At 41.2% G+C, this 18,095-nt stretch overlaps 1 protein-coding gene across 3 annotated transcripts; it reads right to left on the bottom strand.

The window, feature by feature from the left end:
• Positions 1-209: 209 nt before the first annotated feature.
• On the bottom strand, positions 210-15,028 carry PGAP3 (post-GPI attachment to proteins phospholipase 3). Of its 3 annotated transcripts, XM_063300646.1 has the most exons (9): positions 14,751-15,028; positions 8,790-8,887; positions 7,819-7,971; positions 6,058-6,113; positions 5,865-5,955; positions 5,089-5,095; positions 3,265-3,378; positions 2,669-2,873; positions 210-2,057 (listed from the first exon to the last, which is right to left on the bottom strand). In XM_063300646.1, the coding sequence occupies exons 1-9, from the start codon at positions 14,938-14,940 to the stop codon at positions 1,994-1,996; spliced, it is 978 nt and encodes a 325-aa protein (XP_063156716.1). In that variant the 5' UTR covers positions 14,941-15,028; the 3' UTR covers positions 210-1,993. The 3 variants fall into 3 exon arrangements, with proteins under 3 accessions (XP_063156716.1, XP_063156714.1, XP_063156713.1); XM_063300644.1 differs by lacking the exon at positions 5,089-5,095 and having other exon boundaries at positions 3,265-3,401; positions 5,888-5,949; positions 6,051-6,113; positions 7,819-7,941; positions 14,751-15,023; XM_063300643.1 differs by lacking the exon at positions 5,089-5,095 and having other exon boundaries at positions 3,265-3,401; positions 5,888-5,949; positions 6,051-6,113; positions 14,751-15,022.
• Between the last annotated feature and the right edge of the window lie 3,067 nt (positions 15,029-18,095).

Here is an 18,095-nt window from a genome sequence, read left to right on the forward strand (position 1 = left end):
AAGCATCTCCCTCAAGTTATGCAGAACAGCACAACCAGGAGTGGATGGGATTCCCCATGACTGTGTCTTACAAGGAATAAGGGAAGAGGATAAGCAAACTGTTGTTCAGGCAAGTCAAGCTGCTATTGCCAATTTTCTTGTGCAGCAGGCCAATAATCTAAATAAATTAACAGCTCCCCTGTTTAAAATTCACCACATTACAATAAAACCATAGAACCAAACCCTCATGTGTTAAACACCCCTTCCAAATCACAGGTGAATTGGCAAGCACTGCCACCTGGCGGCTGTTTAGAGCCAAAGTACCCACATGAGCCAGTCTGGCTCCATTGCACTTTTTATTCTGATTCTTCTCTGGACATGGGTAATTTCTGAACCCTTTGGCACTCTTCAAGCAAAAGGCACTTTGGCCTCCTGTTACTTTTTCTGATTTTCCCACAGGCAGAAAATTGCTCAAGTGTTCACAATCAACATGTAACGAGTTCTTTAAGTGCTGTAAGTGTTGCTGAATCTGATGCCCCTGAAAGGCTTCAGCGATGAGAAAATTTAATGAGCAACAAAATCCTGAGGTCATCTGCCTCTGCAAGCAATCAACATTTCTTGGCATAAATATCCAGGCACTTTGTCACCTTCAGCTCCAGATGGACCTCTCTTCCTTAATTTAAAGCTTTTCCAAATTTAAGGGAAAAAAATGGATGAACACCAAAAGACATGAATTTTAAGCTGCGGGAATGGCCTGCCTTTGAAGACAGAGGGACTTGACTGGTCCAGCAATGGGCCATAGCCATAGCAGTCCAAAAGGAGAAGATGAGACAGCAAACTTCCTCCAGGCCTTCTGAGCAGCAAATGTTCAGGAAAAACAGAACACTGGCCAAGATGGAATTTTTGGCAAGGTGAGTCTTATCTCACACATACATTAAAAAAAACACCCACTCCACTCTACAGTGTCTGTATTGCTATTTTAAAAACAGGGAGCAGATGTGGAGAAGAGGAGAAATGCTATTTATTTCTCCTCCAGATCTGGCTTGCACTCCATCTTGAAATTTCTCAAACAGCTTCCGCAGCTTGGTAGGAACAGTTTAAAATGTCACACATTAATCCCAACAGATTTTTTAAGTAAATCCCAAAGATTTTCCTCCTCCAGCTGGAAGCTCATTCTGAGTGATAGTCCAGCAATAAATCTGGTGGTGTTGTTGTGGTTCTCAGGGCTTTTGGAGCAACAGTAATAATACATAATGAGTGATGTGACTGAACATACACAGAGTCCATGCCAACAAGGAGTAAGGATTACTGTGATGGGATATATACACATACAAAGCTTTGAAGATAGAAGACAGTTGAACCCAGCACCACATATTATTGATATTTTAAAAAGTCACTGCAGTATAGAATCTATTTTCTACTTTTCTCATGACTGGCAAGGAAGTAGCTAGCACAGTGCTAAGCAGCTTATGGCTTCCTGAAAAATGGGGAGCCTCTCAGTGAAGCAACATTTATGGGCAACTTGTCCGAAACAGTTCAGATTTCAAGTCAACGACGGCACAAAAAGGATTGTGGTTTGCCACACCTGCTGCCATTTTCCCAAGTGGCATGCAAAGTCCTTTCAATAAAGTCTATTGGACCAGCCAAAACCGTAGAACCAGTTTTTTGAAAAGGAAAAAGAAACAGTAGAATAAACAAAACTTTCCTGCTCTCTCCAGAGAGGTGTAGGAAGAACTGGGGAAGGCAAATGAAAGGGCCCAAAACAAGTCCCAGAGAGACAAGAGGCATGTCTTGATACATTCAAGAAAAAAAGGCAGCCAGGTTATTACACTATGGCAACAGAATCCTGATAGGGATGCTTTTGAAATATAAAAACAGAAGCAGTAGAGAGCAAATTCTCAGAACAAAGTAGGCTTAGAACAGCATACTCCTCAGATGCTAGAAACCAAAGCAATAGGTGTCTTTTGTAGATGGCAGCCCATGGCCTTTTCCAGGTTACCCTCCATCACAGGCTTTAGTCTATTTTAAGAATATCGGAGTTAGCCTTCAGAAGATAAAGGCTGTCATCAACAAGGAAACTGTAAAGAGAAAAGAAGAAAGTTACTAGGATGAATGATCAGTAATGGACTAAGGCTAATTAAATTCAGAACAGGGATGGACATGTTTTTTTCAGGCCATGAGCTAAAAAAATGTCGAGATCAGCCTTTCTCAACTTTTTGACCCTGGAGGAACCCTTGGAATATTTTTCAGGCTTCGGGGAACTCCTGCATATTCAGGCCCAAATACAGGCCAGAAGTTACAAAATTATTAATTCATTTCAGGCGTAGGCCTGTATATATGCATTAACAGTGTTCTAAAATGAAAACTAAAGAATGGAACTTCCCTCTTTAATGTGAAGTTGCCCAAATTTGAAATAATTTTTTAAATAAATCATGATCTCCCAGGGAACCCTTAGAGACCACTCGCGGAACCCTAGGGTTCCACAGAACCCTGGCTGAGAAATCCTGGTCTAGATAATCCACTGTATCTAGAGTGCTGTGAAGCTGGCCAGCCACCATTATCTCAACAACCTTCTCCCCAAATGTTGGGCCATTCTCATATTTTGCAACAGTACTTTCAGAGATCCACCAGCAGAAGAGCTCACACAAAGAAAGTATGAAGAAGGACAAAGCATGCAAGATAGGCTGACCTGTAGAAAAGGATATTGACAGGGATGGTACTGATGTGCCAGATAGCATGGGCATCAAAGACCCAAAACAGGGGTGGAAAATCCAGGAGTTCCAGGAGAGCCAAGGCTTGGAGAAGCAGGACAACTGCCACACACTTCCAGACATAGGGCAGGCGTTGCTGGTTCCGCATACACCAGCCTAGCCACCAGAAGAGATTGAGGAGGCCTGCAAGGTACAGAACAATACTTCATGTTAATATCACGATTACTACTCACTGGCCACAGCATAAAGAAGAACCTTTTGTCGCAACAGACATTGGGGGTTCCAACAGCACCATAACCCGGATCATTCTGCTCCCCGCTCAGCACTAAATGCTGAGAACATCCAAAGTACCCAAGGGTCATTCTCCCATCCCATCCATCTTTAGCAGAAAGGCACAAAGAGGACTAAAAGAAACAGAAAAAAAGAGAACAGGATAACTTTGTAAAAAGGCAAACAGAAGAGAAAAAAGTCTCATAAAGTAGTAAGAATATTTAATTTTTAGAAAAAACACTGAAACAAATGGGCTAACGCTATTTTACAGATGAAATAAAAGTATTGCTTCCTTGGGTCTCACCAATTGCCACATTGGCAGCCATATTGTAACCATAATCGAAGCGTACAAGGGTCAGATAGGAAACATGGCAGGCCAAGAAAAGGAGCAGGAAACCCCCCAAGGCAGTGGCAAAAGCTGGACGTTTCAGTCCTAGAGTTCTGCAAGAAAAGAGAGGAAGTTGAAGATATTTCAGAGAACTACATCATTTTGCACAGATCATGTTCTGCCCCTAGTTTTGACTAAACAGAAAAAGAGAGACTTTTCTCAATACATACAGATTGGTCACTGCTGTAGGAGAAAATTCCACATTAATTCCAATAAGGGGTTGTATTCTAGCCTGGGGCAACTTCCCATCCCCAAGACGCCACTATCCCCTTTTTTCCCCTCAGGAAAATTGGGAAAAATTTATCTTAACTAACCCTTCGAAGTTAGAGATTTGGGAGCTGCTATTTAGGGAGGCCTTTGGAGAAACTGATATTGTAATTAGTTGTGGGGGTCAGGAACTATAATGAGCTGTAGCCCTGTTGTTTTTTGGGAAAGCCGCTAAAACCTAACTATTCCAGCAGGCCTTGGGGAAGATATATTAAGAGGAGAACCCTCCAGTGAGGGATTCCTATATTTGGTTGGTTGTTCCTTGGATACTGGGTTGACAATATAATAATGTTCTTGTACTGAAGAATACGAGCTGCTCAGAGTCCTGTTTGGACTGGAGCAGGAAACAAGTTGCAGTAAATAAATAAACTATAAATGTAACTTGTATATTGTTTGTTTTTATTTGTTTAGTTGCTTCCGACTCTTCGTGACTTCATGGACCAGCCCACGCCAGAGCTTCCTGTCGGTCATCAACACCCCCAGCTCCCCCAGGGACGAGTCCGTCACCTCTAGAATATCATCCATCCACCTTGCCCTTGGTCGGCCCCTCTTCCTTTTGCCCTCCACTCTCCCTAGCATCAGCATCTTCTCCAGGGTGTCCTGTCTTCTCATTATGTGGCCAAAGTATTTCAGTTTTGCCTTTAATATTGTTCCCTCAAGTGAGCAGTCTGGCTTTATTTCCTGGAGGATGGACTGGTTTGATCTTCTTGCAGTCCAAGGCACTCTCAGAATTTTCCTCCAACACCACAGTTCAAAAGCATCGATCTTCCTTCGCTCAGCCTTCCTTATGGTCCAGCTCTCGCAGCCATATGTTACTATGGGGAACACCATTGCTTTAACTATGCGGGCCTTTGTTGTCAGCGTGATATCTCTGCTCTTAACTATTTTATTGAGATTTGTCATTGCTCTTCTCCCAAGGATTAAGCGTCTTCTGATTTCCTGACTGCAGTCAGCATCTGCAGTAATCTTCGCACCTAGGAATACAAAGTCTTTCACTGCTTCTACATTTTCTCCCTCTATTTGCCAGTTATCAATCAAGCTGGTTACCATAATCTTGGTTTTTTTGAGGTTTAGCTGCAAGCCAGCTTTTGCACTTTCTTCTTTCACCTTCATCATAAGGCTCCTCAGTTCCTCTTCGCTTTCAGCCATCCAAGTGGTATCATCTGCATATCTGAGATTGTTAATGTTTCTTCCAGCAATTTTAACTCCAGCCTTGGATTCCTCAAGCCCACCATGTCGCATGATGTGTTCTGCGTACAAGTTGAATAGGTAGGGTGAGAGGATACAGCCCTGCCGTACTCCTTTCCCAATCTTAAACCAGTCCGTTGTTCCGTGGTCTGTTCTTACTGTTGCTATTTGGTCGTTATACAGATTCTTCAGGAGGCAGACAAGATGACTTGGTATCCCCATTTTTTGTTGTTGTTTATTCGTTCAGTCGTTTCCGACTCTTCGTGACTTCATGGACCAGCCCACGCCAGAGCTTCCTGTCGGTTGTCAACACCCCCAGCTCCCCCAGGGACGAGTCCGTCACCTCTAGAATATCATCTGCCATCTTGCCCTTGGTCGGCCCCTCTTCCTTTCGCCTTCCACTCTCCCTAGCATCAGCATCTTCTCCAGGGTGTCCTGTCTTCTCATTATGTGGCCAAAGTATTTCAGTTTTGCCTTTACTTATCATTCCCTTAAGTGAGCAGTCTATTGGCTTCATATAAATACATGGGCTTTCATTAATAAACATTTCTTGTCTTATGTCTCACCATTTCATACAGACTGCACTGTATGCTATGGTAAAGTATTGTAAGAGGCTCTCCTGAACAGGTAAGATTATGCTTTTCTTTCTCTAAGTTCTTCTCCTTTTCCTCAAACTGAGACCCTTCAAATATTTTGGAGCTTCCTCTTCCAACAACCCTAGCCAACACAGACAAAGATTGCTACACGTACGTGAACAGGAATATGGGTACACACCAAACAGACACCAACTTGGGGGAAGGCTACTCTATTTATTTATTTATGAAATATATACACTGTCCACCTCACTATGGAAGTGACTCTGGGTGGCTTACCCTAGAGAAGCAGAAGGGAAATTCAGGATTGGATATAACAAAATATATAACCTGCATCAGTTGACTAATTTTTACATTAATTAGTCAGATTCTACACCACTTTCCATGTAACAAGACATCTTAAAATGGCATAGAGACATTTTTAATCAAATAACGATGATGATACAACCACTGAGAGATTAGGTGAACTTTGGTCTTACACAGCAACTTACCTGACACAACACAAGTACACTGAGTAAAGGATGACTGCTGATGCACAGAAATAGTCCATTTTCTATGAGAAGAGAAATTGAATTAGAGATGTGGGCCAGATCTTGCTCAGTGCTATATGTCACCTGAAAAATATATCCATGGTATCACAATACAGAAGCTCACCTCAGTCAGATTTGTTTCTCGAGTATGAAAAACCATAGACCAGAACCAGGCATTTAAAGACACCTGATGGAGAAGTGCAAGAAAGAATTAGCCTGAACACACTACCTTCTATTAGAAGATCCAGTCAACAAAGCTGCAGTTCAAACACAGCAATGTATGAAATAGCCCACTCTGTTAAGTGCCTATATGGCTATCAAATGGTATTTATATCATTGTTGATTATATCAACAAGCCTGAATAGGCTGCTGAAAAATGAAGATTAAGGAGGAAACCTGCTCCTCAAACCCCTATTTCTTCCTTGCCTAGGCACTGATGTTTGGAGATAAGTTTAAAAAACTAGATTTCTTCTTGCCCAGGTTTCTTTTTCTATTTAGCTTGTTGGCTTAGACAGGTTATGCTCTCTGAATCTCAGCTTCTCACTCACAGTCAAGTGGTAACAATACTACTGTCCATTAAATATATTAAATGAAAATAGATGTAACCCTAATTTCAAATGAGGCACAAGGGGATCCAGACAAAGGCCAGAGATTGTCCACTCCTGACTTAACAGAAGGACAGGGAGCTTTTAGATGGCTGGGACTATGATGCCTCTGAAGAGGTTGAGCCAGTATCGAAGGAAGAAAGGCTGGAGTTGTTTTCTCTATGTAATAAGCCTAAAAAAGATCTCACATGGTTTCTTTCACCTATCACTTTCTGACTGGTCTAGCAACAGAGTTTCTAGAATTTTTTCTATTAGTTGTTACAGATCACAAGTTTAAAAGCATCATTGAAAGATGTCAGCTAATTCAGGAATATTTTCTAAGATACTCCTATCTTCATTGTAAAGTACTGATAGAATGCCTTGAATCCATCCCTCATAGTGGACACCTTCTTTCTTACTTCCTTCAAATGGCATTTCTTGAAATAATTTCCTTTCTTTTCACTTAGGTCTTAAAACTGTTAGATGCCTCCTTTTGCAAATTTCATACATCACACTACGCCACAATTCATAAACTAAGTCAGTTACTTGAATTCACACAACACAATGAGCCAAAAGTGCACAATCTGAAGCCCAGACTAGTTAGCAGCTGCAGAAAGTACCACTACCACAATCTGCCAGAACAATATCCTACCTTTTCCCCAGGAAGTAAAAGAACTTCCATGGAGATATCCTTTGTTTTGTTCCCACCAAAAGAAACCTGTGAGAAAACTTGGACTGGGATAGTGTGAATGGCAAAAAATCACCCCATGCCTGAGGGTGGATTTGAACCCAAGTCTTCCTAGTTATGTTATGTTAAAATGTATTATGGTCATCCTTTCCAACAACTTGACCTCTAGACAACACTAGTAACGGTCTCTCAATGGATACAGCCCTAAAAGTTCTCCAAATTTTTACCAAATTGTCATTTTAATGATAAAAAGAAAAAAGATGTCTGTGTACATGTTAGAAAATAGCGTGTTTAATTTTAATTACATTTAAATTAAACCACATCACATTAAATGTGGATTTTTTTCTGGCCCCACCCCTTACTTTTTGGAATATCCCCTCCCATACTCAACAATGGCCAAGTACAATCATTAGCTCAGAATGCTGTAAACGGCTGCACTAAACCATGTTTATAGATCATGATGGCTGGACTCAGCCAATAATTTAACTCAAACAAGTCACATGATGGCTTGGGATGTTATGTGAGCCCAGCTACCTTGTACAATAACTTTCTTCCACTTGGTGAAGAAGATAAGGAAGCCAGGATTCTTGAACCTGGAAACATAGTTAAAAATGACTTACCCAAGCAAAGGCAATACAGGTATGGTACATAGGAGAAGAACGAGGGACAGTGGCTTTATATCTGTTCAGCATCACCAAATTGGCAAGACCATTAAGGAATGAAGCAAAGGCAGAGGCAGGCTCCTGAAAAAACAGGAAACGAGAAAAGGGCCACTATGGGGGGAGGTAGGGGGAGGAGGAGGAGATGATAAAGAATGTTATCAGTTGAAAATGAGAGTATCTGCACACTTTCCTATGATTGCTTAAACTCAATCCTAAAGTAGGCGGAGAAGAGGAGAAACTGCAGCTCAGTTTTTTCCCCAATGGCCCCAGAAATAAAGGTAACCGAGAGCTTCCGCCTTTTTCTTTTGACCAAGGACTACTTCATTTACAATTACACAGCTGATTTCTGAAATAAGTAAATAGCTGAGCAGGAGCTTAGGATCTCTTGGTCACCTGCTACATTCCCAATCCAGACCAAGCCAATTGGGCAGGCCGGTAGAAGCTTCCCCTGAAATGCAGTTTCGGGGAGGTGATTTGGGAAGAGAAAAAGTTCTCATTCTTATGATTGGGAGGTTGCTAAAGCTCTCTTTATGTTGCCATGTATTCTGTGCACATTGTGGTTGCCAAGAAATAGTCACAGCTAGTTCACTGGTTTACTCTCCTCGTTGGTGCTTAGAGGGTGGAAATACCCAAAGTGCTGGTACAGACTCCAGAACCATTTGGCAGAGGCTTGCCTTGTTGCTTTCTCTGCTTCCCTTGCTAGTGTACCAAAAAGGAAATATTTCCCTGCTCTCTGGCATATGCAGGTTTTGCTTGCTCAAAACCGCAGACTCAAGGCCTGGATCTCACATAACGGAACTAGTAAAGGCTCTACTGAAAAAGCCCTGAAAAGTAACTGCCAGCCAAAGTAGATGACATTGAGTTAAATGGACAAAGCGTTGAGCCGATCTGTACAGGTGAGCCAACCTGGCTTCACAAACATGGCTCACCTTTCCATGAAACTGAGGCACTTTGTATCCTTCCTGGAGGTAAAGCCCCACAGTCAGCCACATACATTCGTATTTGCAATCATCTCTGCAGGTCCACCCTAGAATGTGAGAGAGGGAAAACCTGGTAAAATTGGGATAAGTGATATATTTGGGCAATACTTCACAGCAGTGTATTACTGCAGTAATTGTAAAGAAATGAGGCGTGATTAAGATACTCAGATTTGCAAAGTATTTTTATTTGATCAAAAACCATCATTTTTAAGGTGTAGTGATTTGCCTCGCTCTGATTTTATATTGTCCTTGCCAAGTTCCCGTGGCTGAAACTAACACAGCTCATTTTCTTGCTTTTGCTTTTAAGACTGCACCACACATTTCCAAACTGGTCTTACGTTATTGGGAATAATGGAAACTAAGATCCAAATACATTAATTTTATATATTAACTATATTAAATATTAATATTAATTTTAGAATCATGATCTGATATCCAGTGTGGATTTCTTAAAATTAAATGCTTATTTAAAAATTGAGTCTGATATAGAGATATAATTTAGGAAAAGGGGGTAAATGTTTGTGAGTGAGAAGTACTTGTTTGTACTCCCAGGACTCCAATGCTTTTCAGTGTCTGCACAAAAGCACTAAGAAATAAAATGACCAGATCTGGATGCCAAGATCCAGATTACCACAAGATGGCAGCAAAGAGTTTGTCAGGCAGATTTTTTTTTTTGTCCACATCTAGCAAAGACTGTCCAGTAATTTAGAGCAGGGTGCTATCAGTATGCTGATTACACCCAGGTCTATTTCTGTTTAATATCAGGTAACGATGGGGGATCCCAAATGTTTGCCTGAGGTCAATAATCAACTGGATGAGGGACAATAAATTGAAACTGAATCCAGACGAGATGAAGATGTTTATTGTGAAGATCACAATTCCAGAGAAGTGGTAAGTCTCCCTGTCCTGAATAGGGCTGCATTTTCCCAGAAGGAGCAGATACAGCTGGGGAATATTTGGGCACCTGGACCTCTCTTTGGCTGGAGGCAAGAGACAGGAGCAACTTTTATCAGCTTTCTTTGATATGCCTACTGCATCCCTTCTTGGAAGAAAATTATTTTGAAATGGTGGTGCATATCCTGGTAACTCCAAACTTTACTCTTATAACTGGTTGTATACATGGAGCTGCCTTTGTGCCAAGTCCAAAAACTTCAATCAGTACAAACTCAGCAGTGAGTTGGTCTCTGGAAAACCTCGGAGAGACTACATTATACCAGTGCTGAAAGCAAGTATATTTTAGGGTGAAATACAGTGATATTTATTACCTTCTAAAGTCCACACAGCTTTGGTGCAGGCTACCTAAAGGACCCCATTTTTCTTTATAATGCATACACACAACAGAAGACACAGTGATAATCTGGGGAGGATCGTCTACAGTTGCTATAGATTTGTTTCTCAGCAACTCGGAATCAAGGCTTTTCTTGTAGTTGCCACAGTTTTTTGGAAGGCACCTACTGTTGAGTTGAGGGGCCCCATCTCTGTGTTGGCTTAAAAAAAGAAGACTAGAAACACACATTTAAAAACAGGCTATAATTGCTGAGTTTTAAACATATCTCTAGTTTTAATTTTTGATTTGTAAACTGCCAAGAGATCTTAGTAGTTCGAAGCAAAACAAGTTTTAAAATTTAAGTGAAATACATGAGTGTGCTGCTATTTATCACATTTATACTCCACTTTTCTTCCAAGGAGTACAATTCTTGGCAAGGATGCATCTTGGTGCCACTACAGTTCAAATTGTGTATCAATCCTCTTGTGGCCAAGATGAATAATCAAGTTCGTCATTCTCCAGAACTGAAGGATAGACACACTGCAATCCTCCAGGTGATACTGTATTGTTATCCTAGACACCAATTGGTCCAAAGAGAGCCTTGTGTACTTTAGTCACACACTGCACTTGAAATTCACTACGCAAAACTATATTTTTAGTATTTGTTAAGCACCCTAAAATTCATGCCTGGTAACTGAAAGAGCACCTAATCAAACAAGTCAAAATGTTCAACTACTCAGTGGTAACGTTTCATGCTACCCATAAATGCAGGACACATATGGAGTACATTGTCCAAAACACACAAAGTCAGCAGTAGCCCTGCAATCTTTTTATTACACTAGAGGTACATTATTCATATCTGCTGCACTAAAAGTATTGTCAGTTAGAGGACAGGTACAACTTTTATTTGGGGACCAATTGGGACCATTCATCTCATTAGAAAGTGTGCAAATCTAAATTCTAAAGGAACCTATTTCAAGTCCCACAAAGTGTGCCTAATGTGCTGTTGAACCATGAGGTTGGTATGACCAAAACTGAAACTCTTATTTGGATATGCACCCTCTCCTAGTGGCTACAGGTAGTCCTCACTTAATGACAATTGGGACCAAAATTTCAGTTGTTAAGCAAAGTGGTCATTAAGCAAATCCGACCCAATTTTACTACCTTAAGTGAACCACATGGTTATTAAGTGAATCACACGGTGCCCCATTGATTTTGCTTGCCAGAAGCCAGCTGGGAAGGTCGAAAATGGCGATCACATGACCATAGGATGTTGCAATGGTCATAAATGCGAACCGGTTGCCAAGTGCCCAAATTGTGATCATGTGACTGAGGGGATGCTACAGAGGTGGTAAGTGTGAAGACCAGTCATAAGTCAGGTTTTTCCAGCACCGTCATAAATCTGAACCATCACCAAACAAATGGTTGTTAAGCGAGGACTACCTATAAAGTTATTACTTTCCCCTATAGGCTTGACACCCCCATTTAATTGATGACTTTGTTTCATCTTGGAACAGGACACTGCAAGAGAACTGAAATACAGTACTATGATTTTTCAGCCAATGTACTCATGATGATGGGATATGAGCATGCAATGGCAGCCCTTAAACAAGGTGTCAAGGATTTGGAAGGCCAATCAGATTTGGCTGCCATGCCCAAAGATGTGTTCTTGGGAAGTCGCTTTTTTCCAAGCCAGTTAAAGTATTTAAACCAAGTAACAGTTCCCAAATTCCACAGAGCCTTAATTCTGACAAGATTTAATGCTGTTCCAACAGCAGCTTTTGAGGAGAAATTACAGGGTATCCCATCTGAACAAAACCTTTGCTACTGTGGTGAAAGTGCTGCTGAAACATGAACACATATTTCCCTATATTGCCCTTCTTACAAAGATGCCTAGTTGCAGCTAGTAACTCCCTGTCTGGTTAGATTTCCAGGTCACAGGTTACTGTTGCTACTCTCTGATGAATGTGATTTGATTTCTCTAAATGTGGCTAAGTTTTGTTTTGCTTTAAGTAAAACAGCTACACTTTGACCATATCAGTTTTATAATTAAGTTTTACACTGATTTTTATTTGCTGTCTCAGAATTTGTTTTTGCTTTTGAACTGGTCAATGACCATAACACAGTTTACTACTACTATTTTACAGCAACCCTGAGAATTAGATTAAGGCTGGAAGTTATTCTGCGAGTTTCATAATGAATAAGGATCTGAAACTAGATCTCCCCAGCTCTAGTCTAGCACTCTAAACATTACAATACTTTTACTTGGAACAATTATTTGTTTTTTTAAAACTGAAATTGCTAAATGAATATATACAGGATCCAATTGCATGTAAACCTTTTATACTACTCACAAAGGACTGATTAAAGAACTGTGATTCCTCTCACGTAACACTATAACCTCAAATGAACTTAATGGCTGACAAAGGACTAGGTTGCATATATTCTAAAATGGGCTACTTTACTACTGTAGTGTAATCCATAAAGAAACCTGGGAGAAATAAATCCAATGGGAAAAAGGCTAATTGGGAGGTGGAGTTCTACTCAGATAAGCTTTAAAAACATTAAAGCAGGATTATAATACTGTATGCTAATCCAAACTTTACTTAACAATGGCTTACTATATTAACCCAGTTGGCTAGTTTTGCTTAACACATTGCACCATAAACTAACTATACTCGCTATCTTCATGTAGCACACTCAGTTACACGAAAACTGAAAAGTAAAATCTCCTTCAGGTTGGGCTTGACTCCAGTGACTACACAGACATTAAATATGCAGGTAAATTTCTTGACAGCAAGAAATTTAGAAGTAGTTTGCCATTGTCTTTTTTGGAGATATTTTTCTGACAACCCAGTTTAGTCTACAGCTCTGGAATTCAATGGACGTCTCCCATCCTAGTACTTCTTTTTCGGCAGTTGTTCTGTTGCTTCTGATTCTTTGTGGCCTAGTGACAAGTTTTTGCTTGGATTGTTGTCAGTAATGCTACTTTGAGTTCTTGTGAGCTTCTGCTCATGCCTTCACTGATAGTATCTAGCTGCCTCATCTTCTATTCTTTTTCAGTTGATTTTTCCAAGCATCAAGGTCATCAGTGATTCTTATTTTTGCATTGTGTGTCCAAAATAGTTAAACTTTAGCTTCATTATTAGTATTTCCAGTGAGCAGTTTGGTTTTACTCCATCTAGGGTCCAGGGTATTAATAACAGCACCACAATTCAAAGGCATCATTTTTTTCATTGTTTGATTTGTCTGATAATCCAGCTACAGACACGTTTCGACTGGGAAAACCATGGCCTTGAAAACACATACTTTTGTGGTCAGTGCCACACTTCAATATTTTGCCTAGATCTTTCATAGACCTTCTCCCAAGTAGATGTTTCTTTATTTCATGGTTACCATACCTGTACATTTTTGAGTCTAGGAAGATAAAGTATGTTACTACAGTACTTCAGCTTTTTCTCTGCCTATTTGCATTGGGATGGCACTGACAAATTCTTAGCTTCTTTCATACCAAGTAGCAGATCAACTTCTGTCACCTTCAACAAAAGATTCGTTAAGGCTTATTTCCAGCTATCAAAGTGGCATTGCCATCAACATACCTGAGGTCACTGATTCTTTTTCAAGCAATTTTAATTCAAATTCTATTTTTTCTAATCAAACATTTATCATGATACATTCTGCTTATATTAAATAAGGCAGTAGTATACAATGATGACACATACCTTTCCCAATTTTGAACCATTTAGTTACTCTATATTCCATTCTAACAAATGAAGTGGACTGCTACATCCATGTTTTTAAGGACTGTCCACAATCTGTTGTGGTCTACACAGTCCCAACTCAGCTTATCTTCAGAGCGGCGAAAAGCTAGTCAGGTGCTGCCACCTGCTGAAATCCCCTACAAATTGGCCAACCATATTTTCACCAACCACATTTTGTGAATTTAACCTAGTTTTCCTATTTGCCTTTAGCCAACTGGATGGTTGTAAGCTTCCCAACTACCTGAAAATGGATCCACTCCATTTCTTTGAGGCTTCACCAGAACTTTATTTACTCTTCCAGGCAAGGGAATAAGAGATGGAGATCTGCAAGAGCTGTCCTCTGCACACATTATTGCAGTTTGCAGACTTAAGTGGATAGGTGTGACATGGGACATAGTGATTATCTTTGAACAACTAACTTGCCCCTGGTTAACTGAACCACAGCTTAATTAACTGGACTGCCCAGTGTACCGGATCCACTGAATCATAAAGTAACCAGGGAGGCTGGGTTCCCACAATAAATACTGGGTTAAAATATGATTGGCTCATTCGTGGCTCAGCGTGTCCCATGAATACAGGCTACTTCTAGGGATGGTTCCTGCCAGTGTGAGAACACGCTACGTACACGGCCAGATAGTCTCCTCTCCACCATTACTACGGCGACCCAAGAAGGCAGCAACAGCGGGAAAGCGCCGAAACAGCCTTAACAAAATCAAGCCAGCGGCACCACGGAGGGAACAACCTGCCTAAGAGGAACTGGGAGGGGCCATTCCTGGTGGGCGGGGATATGCAAAACAGGCGTTCCAATTACCCCCGCGCTTGATCCCCGGCGTGGGCGTGGCCCTGCCTCGGCGGGGGTGAATCCGCGGGGCCGTTCAGTACCTGTGAGGCTCATGTAGAGCGGCTGGCGAGAGCGGAAGTGCCGCAGCCCGGCCTCAGAGCAGTTGCGCCTCTCGCAGTGAGCCAGGCAGTCCCGGTAGACGGGCTCTCGGTCCCCCCGCGAGCCTTGGGAGGGGGCTGGACCCACTCCCGCCGCCCCCAGGAGAAAGAGCAGCGCGGTCCGAGCCGCCATCCCGCCTCCGGGGAGCTCTGAAGCTCCACTTCTGGGCTGCGTCGGAAATAATCCTTATCTTCGCAAGCGAGGGAAACCACAAAGTTGGGGAAACCCGAGCTACATGCTCAAAGTTTCCGTGAGGGCAAGGGGTTGTGGGTAATGTAGTTTTCCTTTTATCCGCTCGTTTATCGAAGCCGTGAGAAAATGTGAAAGTGTTAAGGTGGAAAAATTTTCGGTCGCCTTTAAAAGCTACAACTCGCGCAGAGGAGAGTTTTCTGAAGACGGGTATTATTTATTTGGGGCTTATACTTTGTTTTCCCAAAGCAAAAAGGTTATAAAGCAGCACAGTGTGGCTAAACAAATAAAAATGCAATTTTACAAAACTAAACAAAAAGTTTCCAAGGGTTTTTCTTTCCACTAGTTTATTATTTCAGCAGTAACTAACCGCAGAGAAGTTGGAGTGGGAGGAAAATACTCATTCGGTGAAAACATTTTGAGACCCTTTGTCTGGATCAGGCATTGTTAATTCACGCGGGTATTACGAAAGACTTGCATATGTAGCGGGGTGCCCTGTAGAACAACCTGTCGTGCCACGTGTTGGCGAGGCTCAGCTTGATAACTGATTGGAAGATAGTTGTGTGTGTTTTCTCACTCACCTTAGAGAACAAACATCACTGCTGGCTTAACTATTGAAAACTTCAATTAATACAGTATAGAATTACAAGGAGGCAGTGTGGAAATAATGGTACGACTTGTAAAATGTATCCCTAATTCTATTGCAAAATGTTAGAAGACAAGCATGCTTCCTTGTATGATAAATAGAAGTGCAACAAGTGAAGCATTTCCCATCAGTACGTCTGTGAGGAAGGAGGTGCTGCAATGTCATCTATTGGGACCCAGAAGCATGCCTTCTCTGTAGTAGCACCTGCCCTCTGAAATGAGGTTCCCCCTGAGATCTGGGTGGCCCCCACTCTGCTGTTCAGAAGAGCCATGAAGACCTGGTTCTTCACCCAGGCCTTTGGTGAGGGAGTGTGAGCCTGCGCTTCATTCCATCTGGTCTGCCTCATTTGCTAACTTCTATCTTTTATTGATTTTATTGTCATGTCCTTGATTGTTGTGAGCTGCCCAGTCATTGGGAGTTGGGCAGCACACATGTTTAATACATGTTCATCTTCATCTTCATTCCTGTGCCCTTGCTCCTGCCCCACTCTGTCATACCCTGAGTTAAGTTAAAACAAAACAAAACAAATTGGAATCACAAATAGAACCAACTCACAAAAAGCAGTTTTACTCAGTTTTTCTCCCTTTCTTTATATAGGCAGAAAATTCCAGAATCATCCAAAAAATGCCAGATTCATCCAAGAGCCATTGAAGGGCAAGGTTCTTTCCACCTCTATTTTATTGCGCAATGTTAAAAGATCACTATTTCTAATGTACCAGTTGTCAATTCCTTCTATCATACTATAGAGGTTTGTATAATGGCAACATGTACATACCATATTGGGCTGTATGGAAAGACATGTGCTTGTGTCAGGGAAGCATTTTGCAAGCATTTAAAGCAGGGTTGCCAAAGGAATACAGAAGGAATCCTTTCATTAAAAAACACAGCCCTGTTCCATAAAGGTGAACTATCATGGTGCTTCTGCGTCCAACTCTTTCGAGAAACAGCAAAATGGTGGCAGAATGATCACAGACTGAGGGAGAAGGGGACATTTCTGCCGCAGCTGGAAACAGTCCATAAGTACCTCTCTGAACCCACCTGCTACTGGACGCCTGACTGTGTCTAATATAATGGATGTTGAAGAATAACAAAATTTTATAGAAATTGCAGTTTCTGGTGATTAAATGGGAAAATACTACTTTAATCCTAATAGAGTTAAGGATGACTTAAACTTGTCTCACTCATAATCTGGGGACAAGATGAAAGCAATGTCATGCTGACAAGGCAGGAAAAAAAAATGTTGCCAGGGCATGGTAGCCTGATTTGTCTGTTTTCATTTCATCCTATAGGTTCAGAGCAAGAAACTAGATTTGTGGAATCCACTGGCAGGAATAGAACAAAGCTATATTTACATGGCACATTTACTATGATTAAAAAATACCATCATCTGACACAAATTAATTACACAGAAGATGTGGTTGATTATCTTGTGGTTCAGTGTGTTAAGCAAACATGATAATACTATATCATTCCCATGATGGTAGGGCTCTCAGCAAAATTCTCATCAAGCCAAACATAAACATTTATATATATAAAGCAGTAGTTGATTCTTAGGTGGACCTGTTTCTCTTTAGGCAGAAGCTAACCTAAAATTCTAAATCAAATCATAGAACTTGGCAAAAGTAACTTAAATTCCTGAAGCAAAGCTGTTGGAAAAATCTAGAGGTGTCCATAGAGAATGGTTTTTAAAAAAAGTCAATATGGCAGCAGCGATGGTATGACTGAAGCTCTGCCTGTTTTTATATTGTACGTGTTGAATGTGCAACACATAAAAAACAGTTGGAGCTTTGATTGCACCATTGTGGCTGCCATCTTGAGTTTTTTGACCACACCCTGCAAATACCCCTGCAAATACCCCTGGAAAAATCATTTTATTTTCTGGCCACAACTTCCTCTCCTGCCTTCCAAGGAATGGGGAGACTGCATATTTTTTCTAACTTTTCAATAGTCCATGGTTTTACAGAAATGCCCTCTGCTTAGAGATAAACTAGCAATCAATAGCCAAACATGACTTTGGCTAATTTCTTTTTAAGCTAACACCTTATAGATTGTATTTAACCTTGGTTTTCAAAGTTTTCTGCATAACTATTGTACACATACAAAATATGTAAGTGCACATATAACATCCACCGTTAATATACTCAATAGTAAAGGTAAAGGTTTCCCTTGACGTAAAGTCCAGTCGAGTCCGACTCTAGGGGGCGGTGCTCATCTCCGTTTCTAAGCCTTGGAGCCGGCGTTGTCCATAGGACACTTCCGGAATCCCAGCTCCTGCTCACCTAGCAGTTCGAAAACATGCAAATGTGAGTAGATCAATAGGTCTACTCAGTGTCCTATGGACAACGCCGGCTCCAAGGCTTAGAAACGGAGATGAGCACCGCCCCCTAGAGTCGGACTCGACTGGACTTTACGTCAAGGGAAACCTTTACCTTTACTATTGAGTATATTAACG

This window comes from Candoia aspera, chromosome 4, assembly GCF_035149785.1.
Source record: "Candoia aspera isolate rCanAsp1 chromosome 4, rCanAsp1.hap2, whole genome shotgun sequence".
NCBI classification, from domain to species: Eukaryota; Metazoa; Chordata; class Lepidosauria; order Squamata; family Boidae; genus Candoia; species Candoia aspera.

Excerpts from the sequence above, each read along its gene's own strand:
- PGAP3 (XM_063300646.1), bottom strand. The coding sequence starts at position 14,940 with ATGGCGGCTCGGACCGCGCTGCTCTTTCTCCTGGGGGCGGCGGGAGTG. Across the intron at positions 8,888-14,750 it reads GCTCTACATGAGCCTCACAG|GGTGGACCTGCAGAGATGAT; the intron begins GTACTGAACGGC and ends CTCACATTCTAG. Across the intron at positions 7,972-8,789 it reads TGCCTCAGTTTCATGGAAAG|TGGCCCTTTTCTCGTTTCCT; the intron begins GTGAGCCATGTT and ends CTCCCCCCATAG.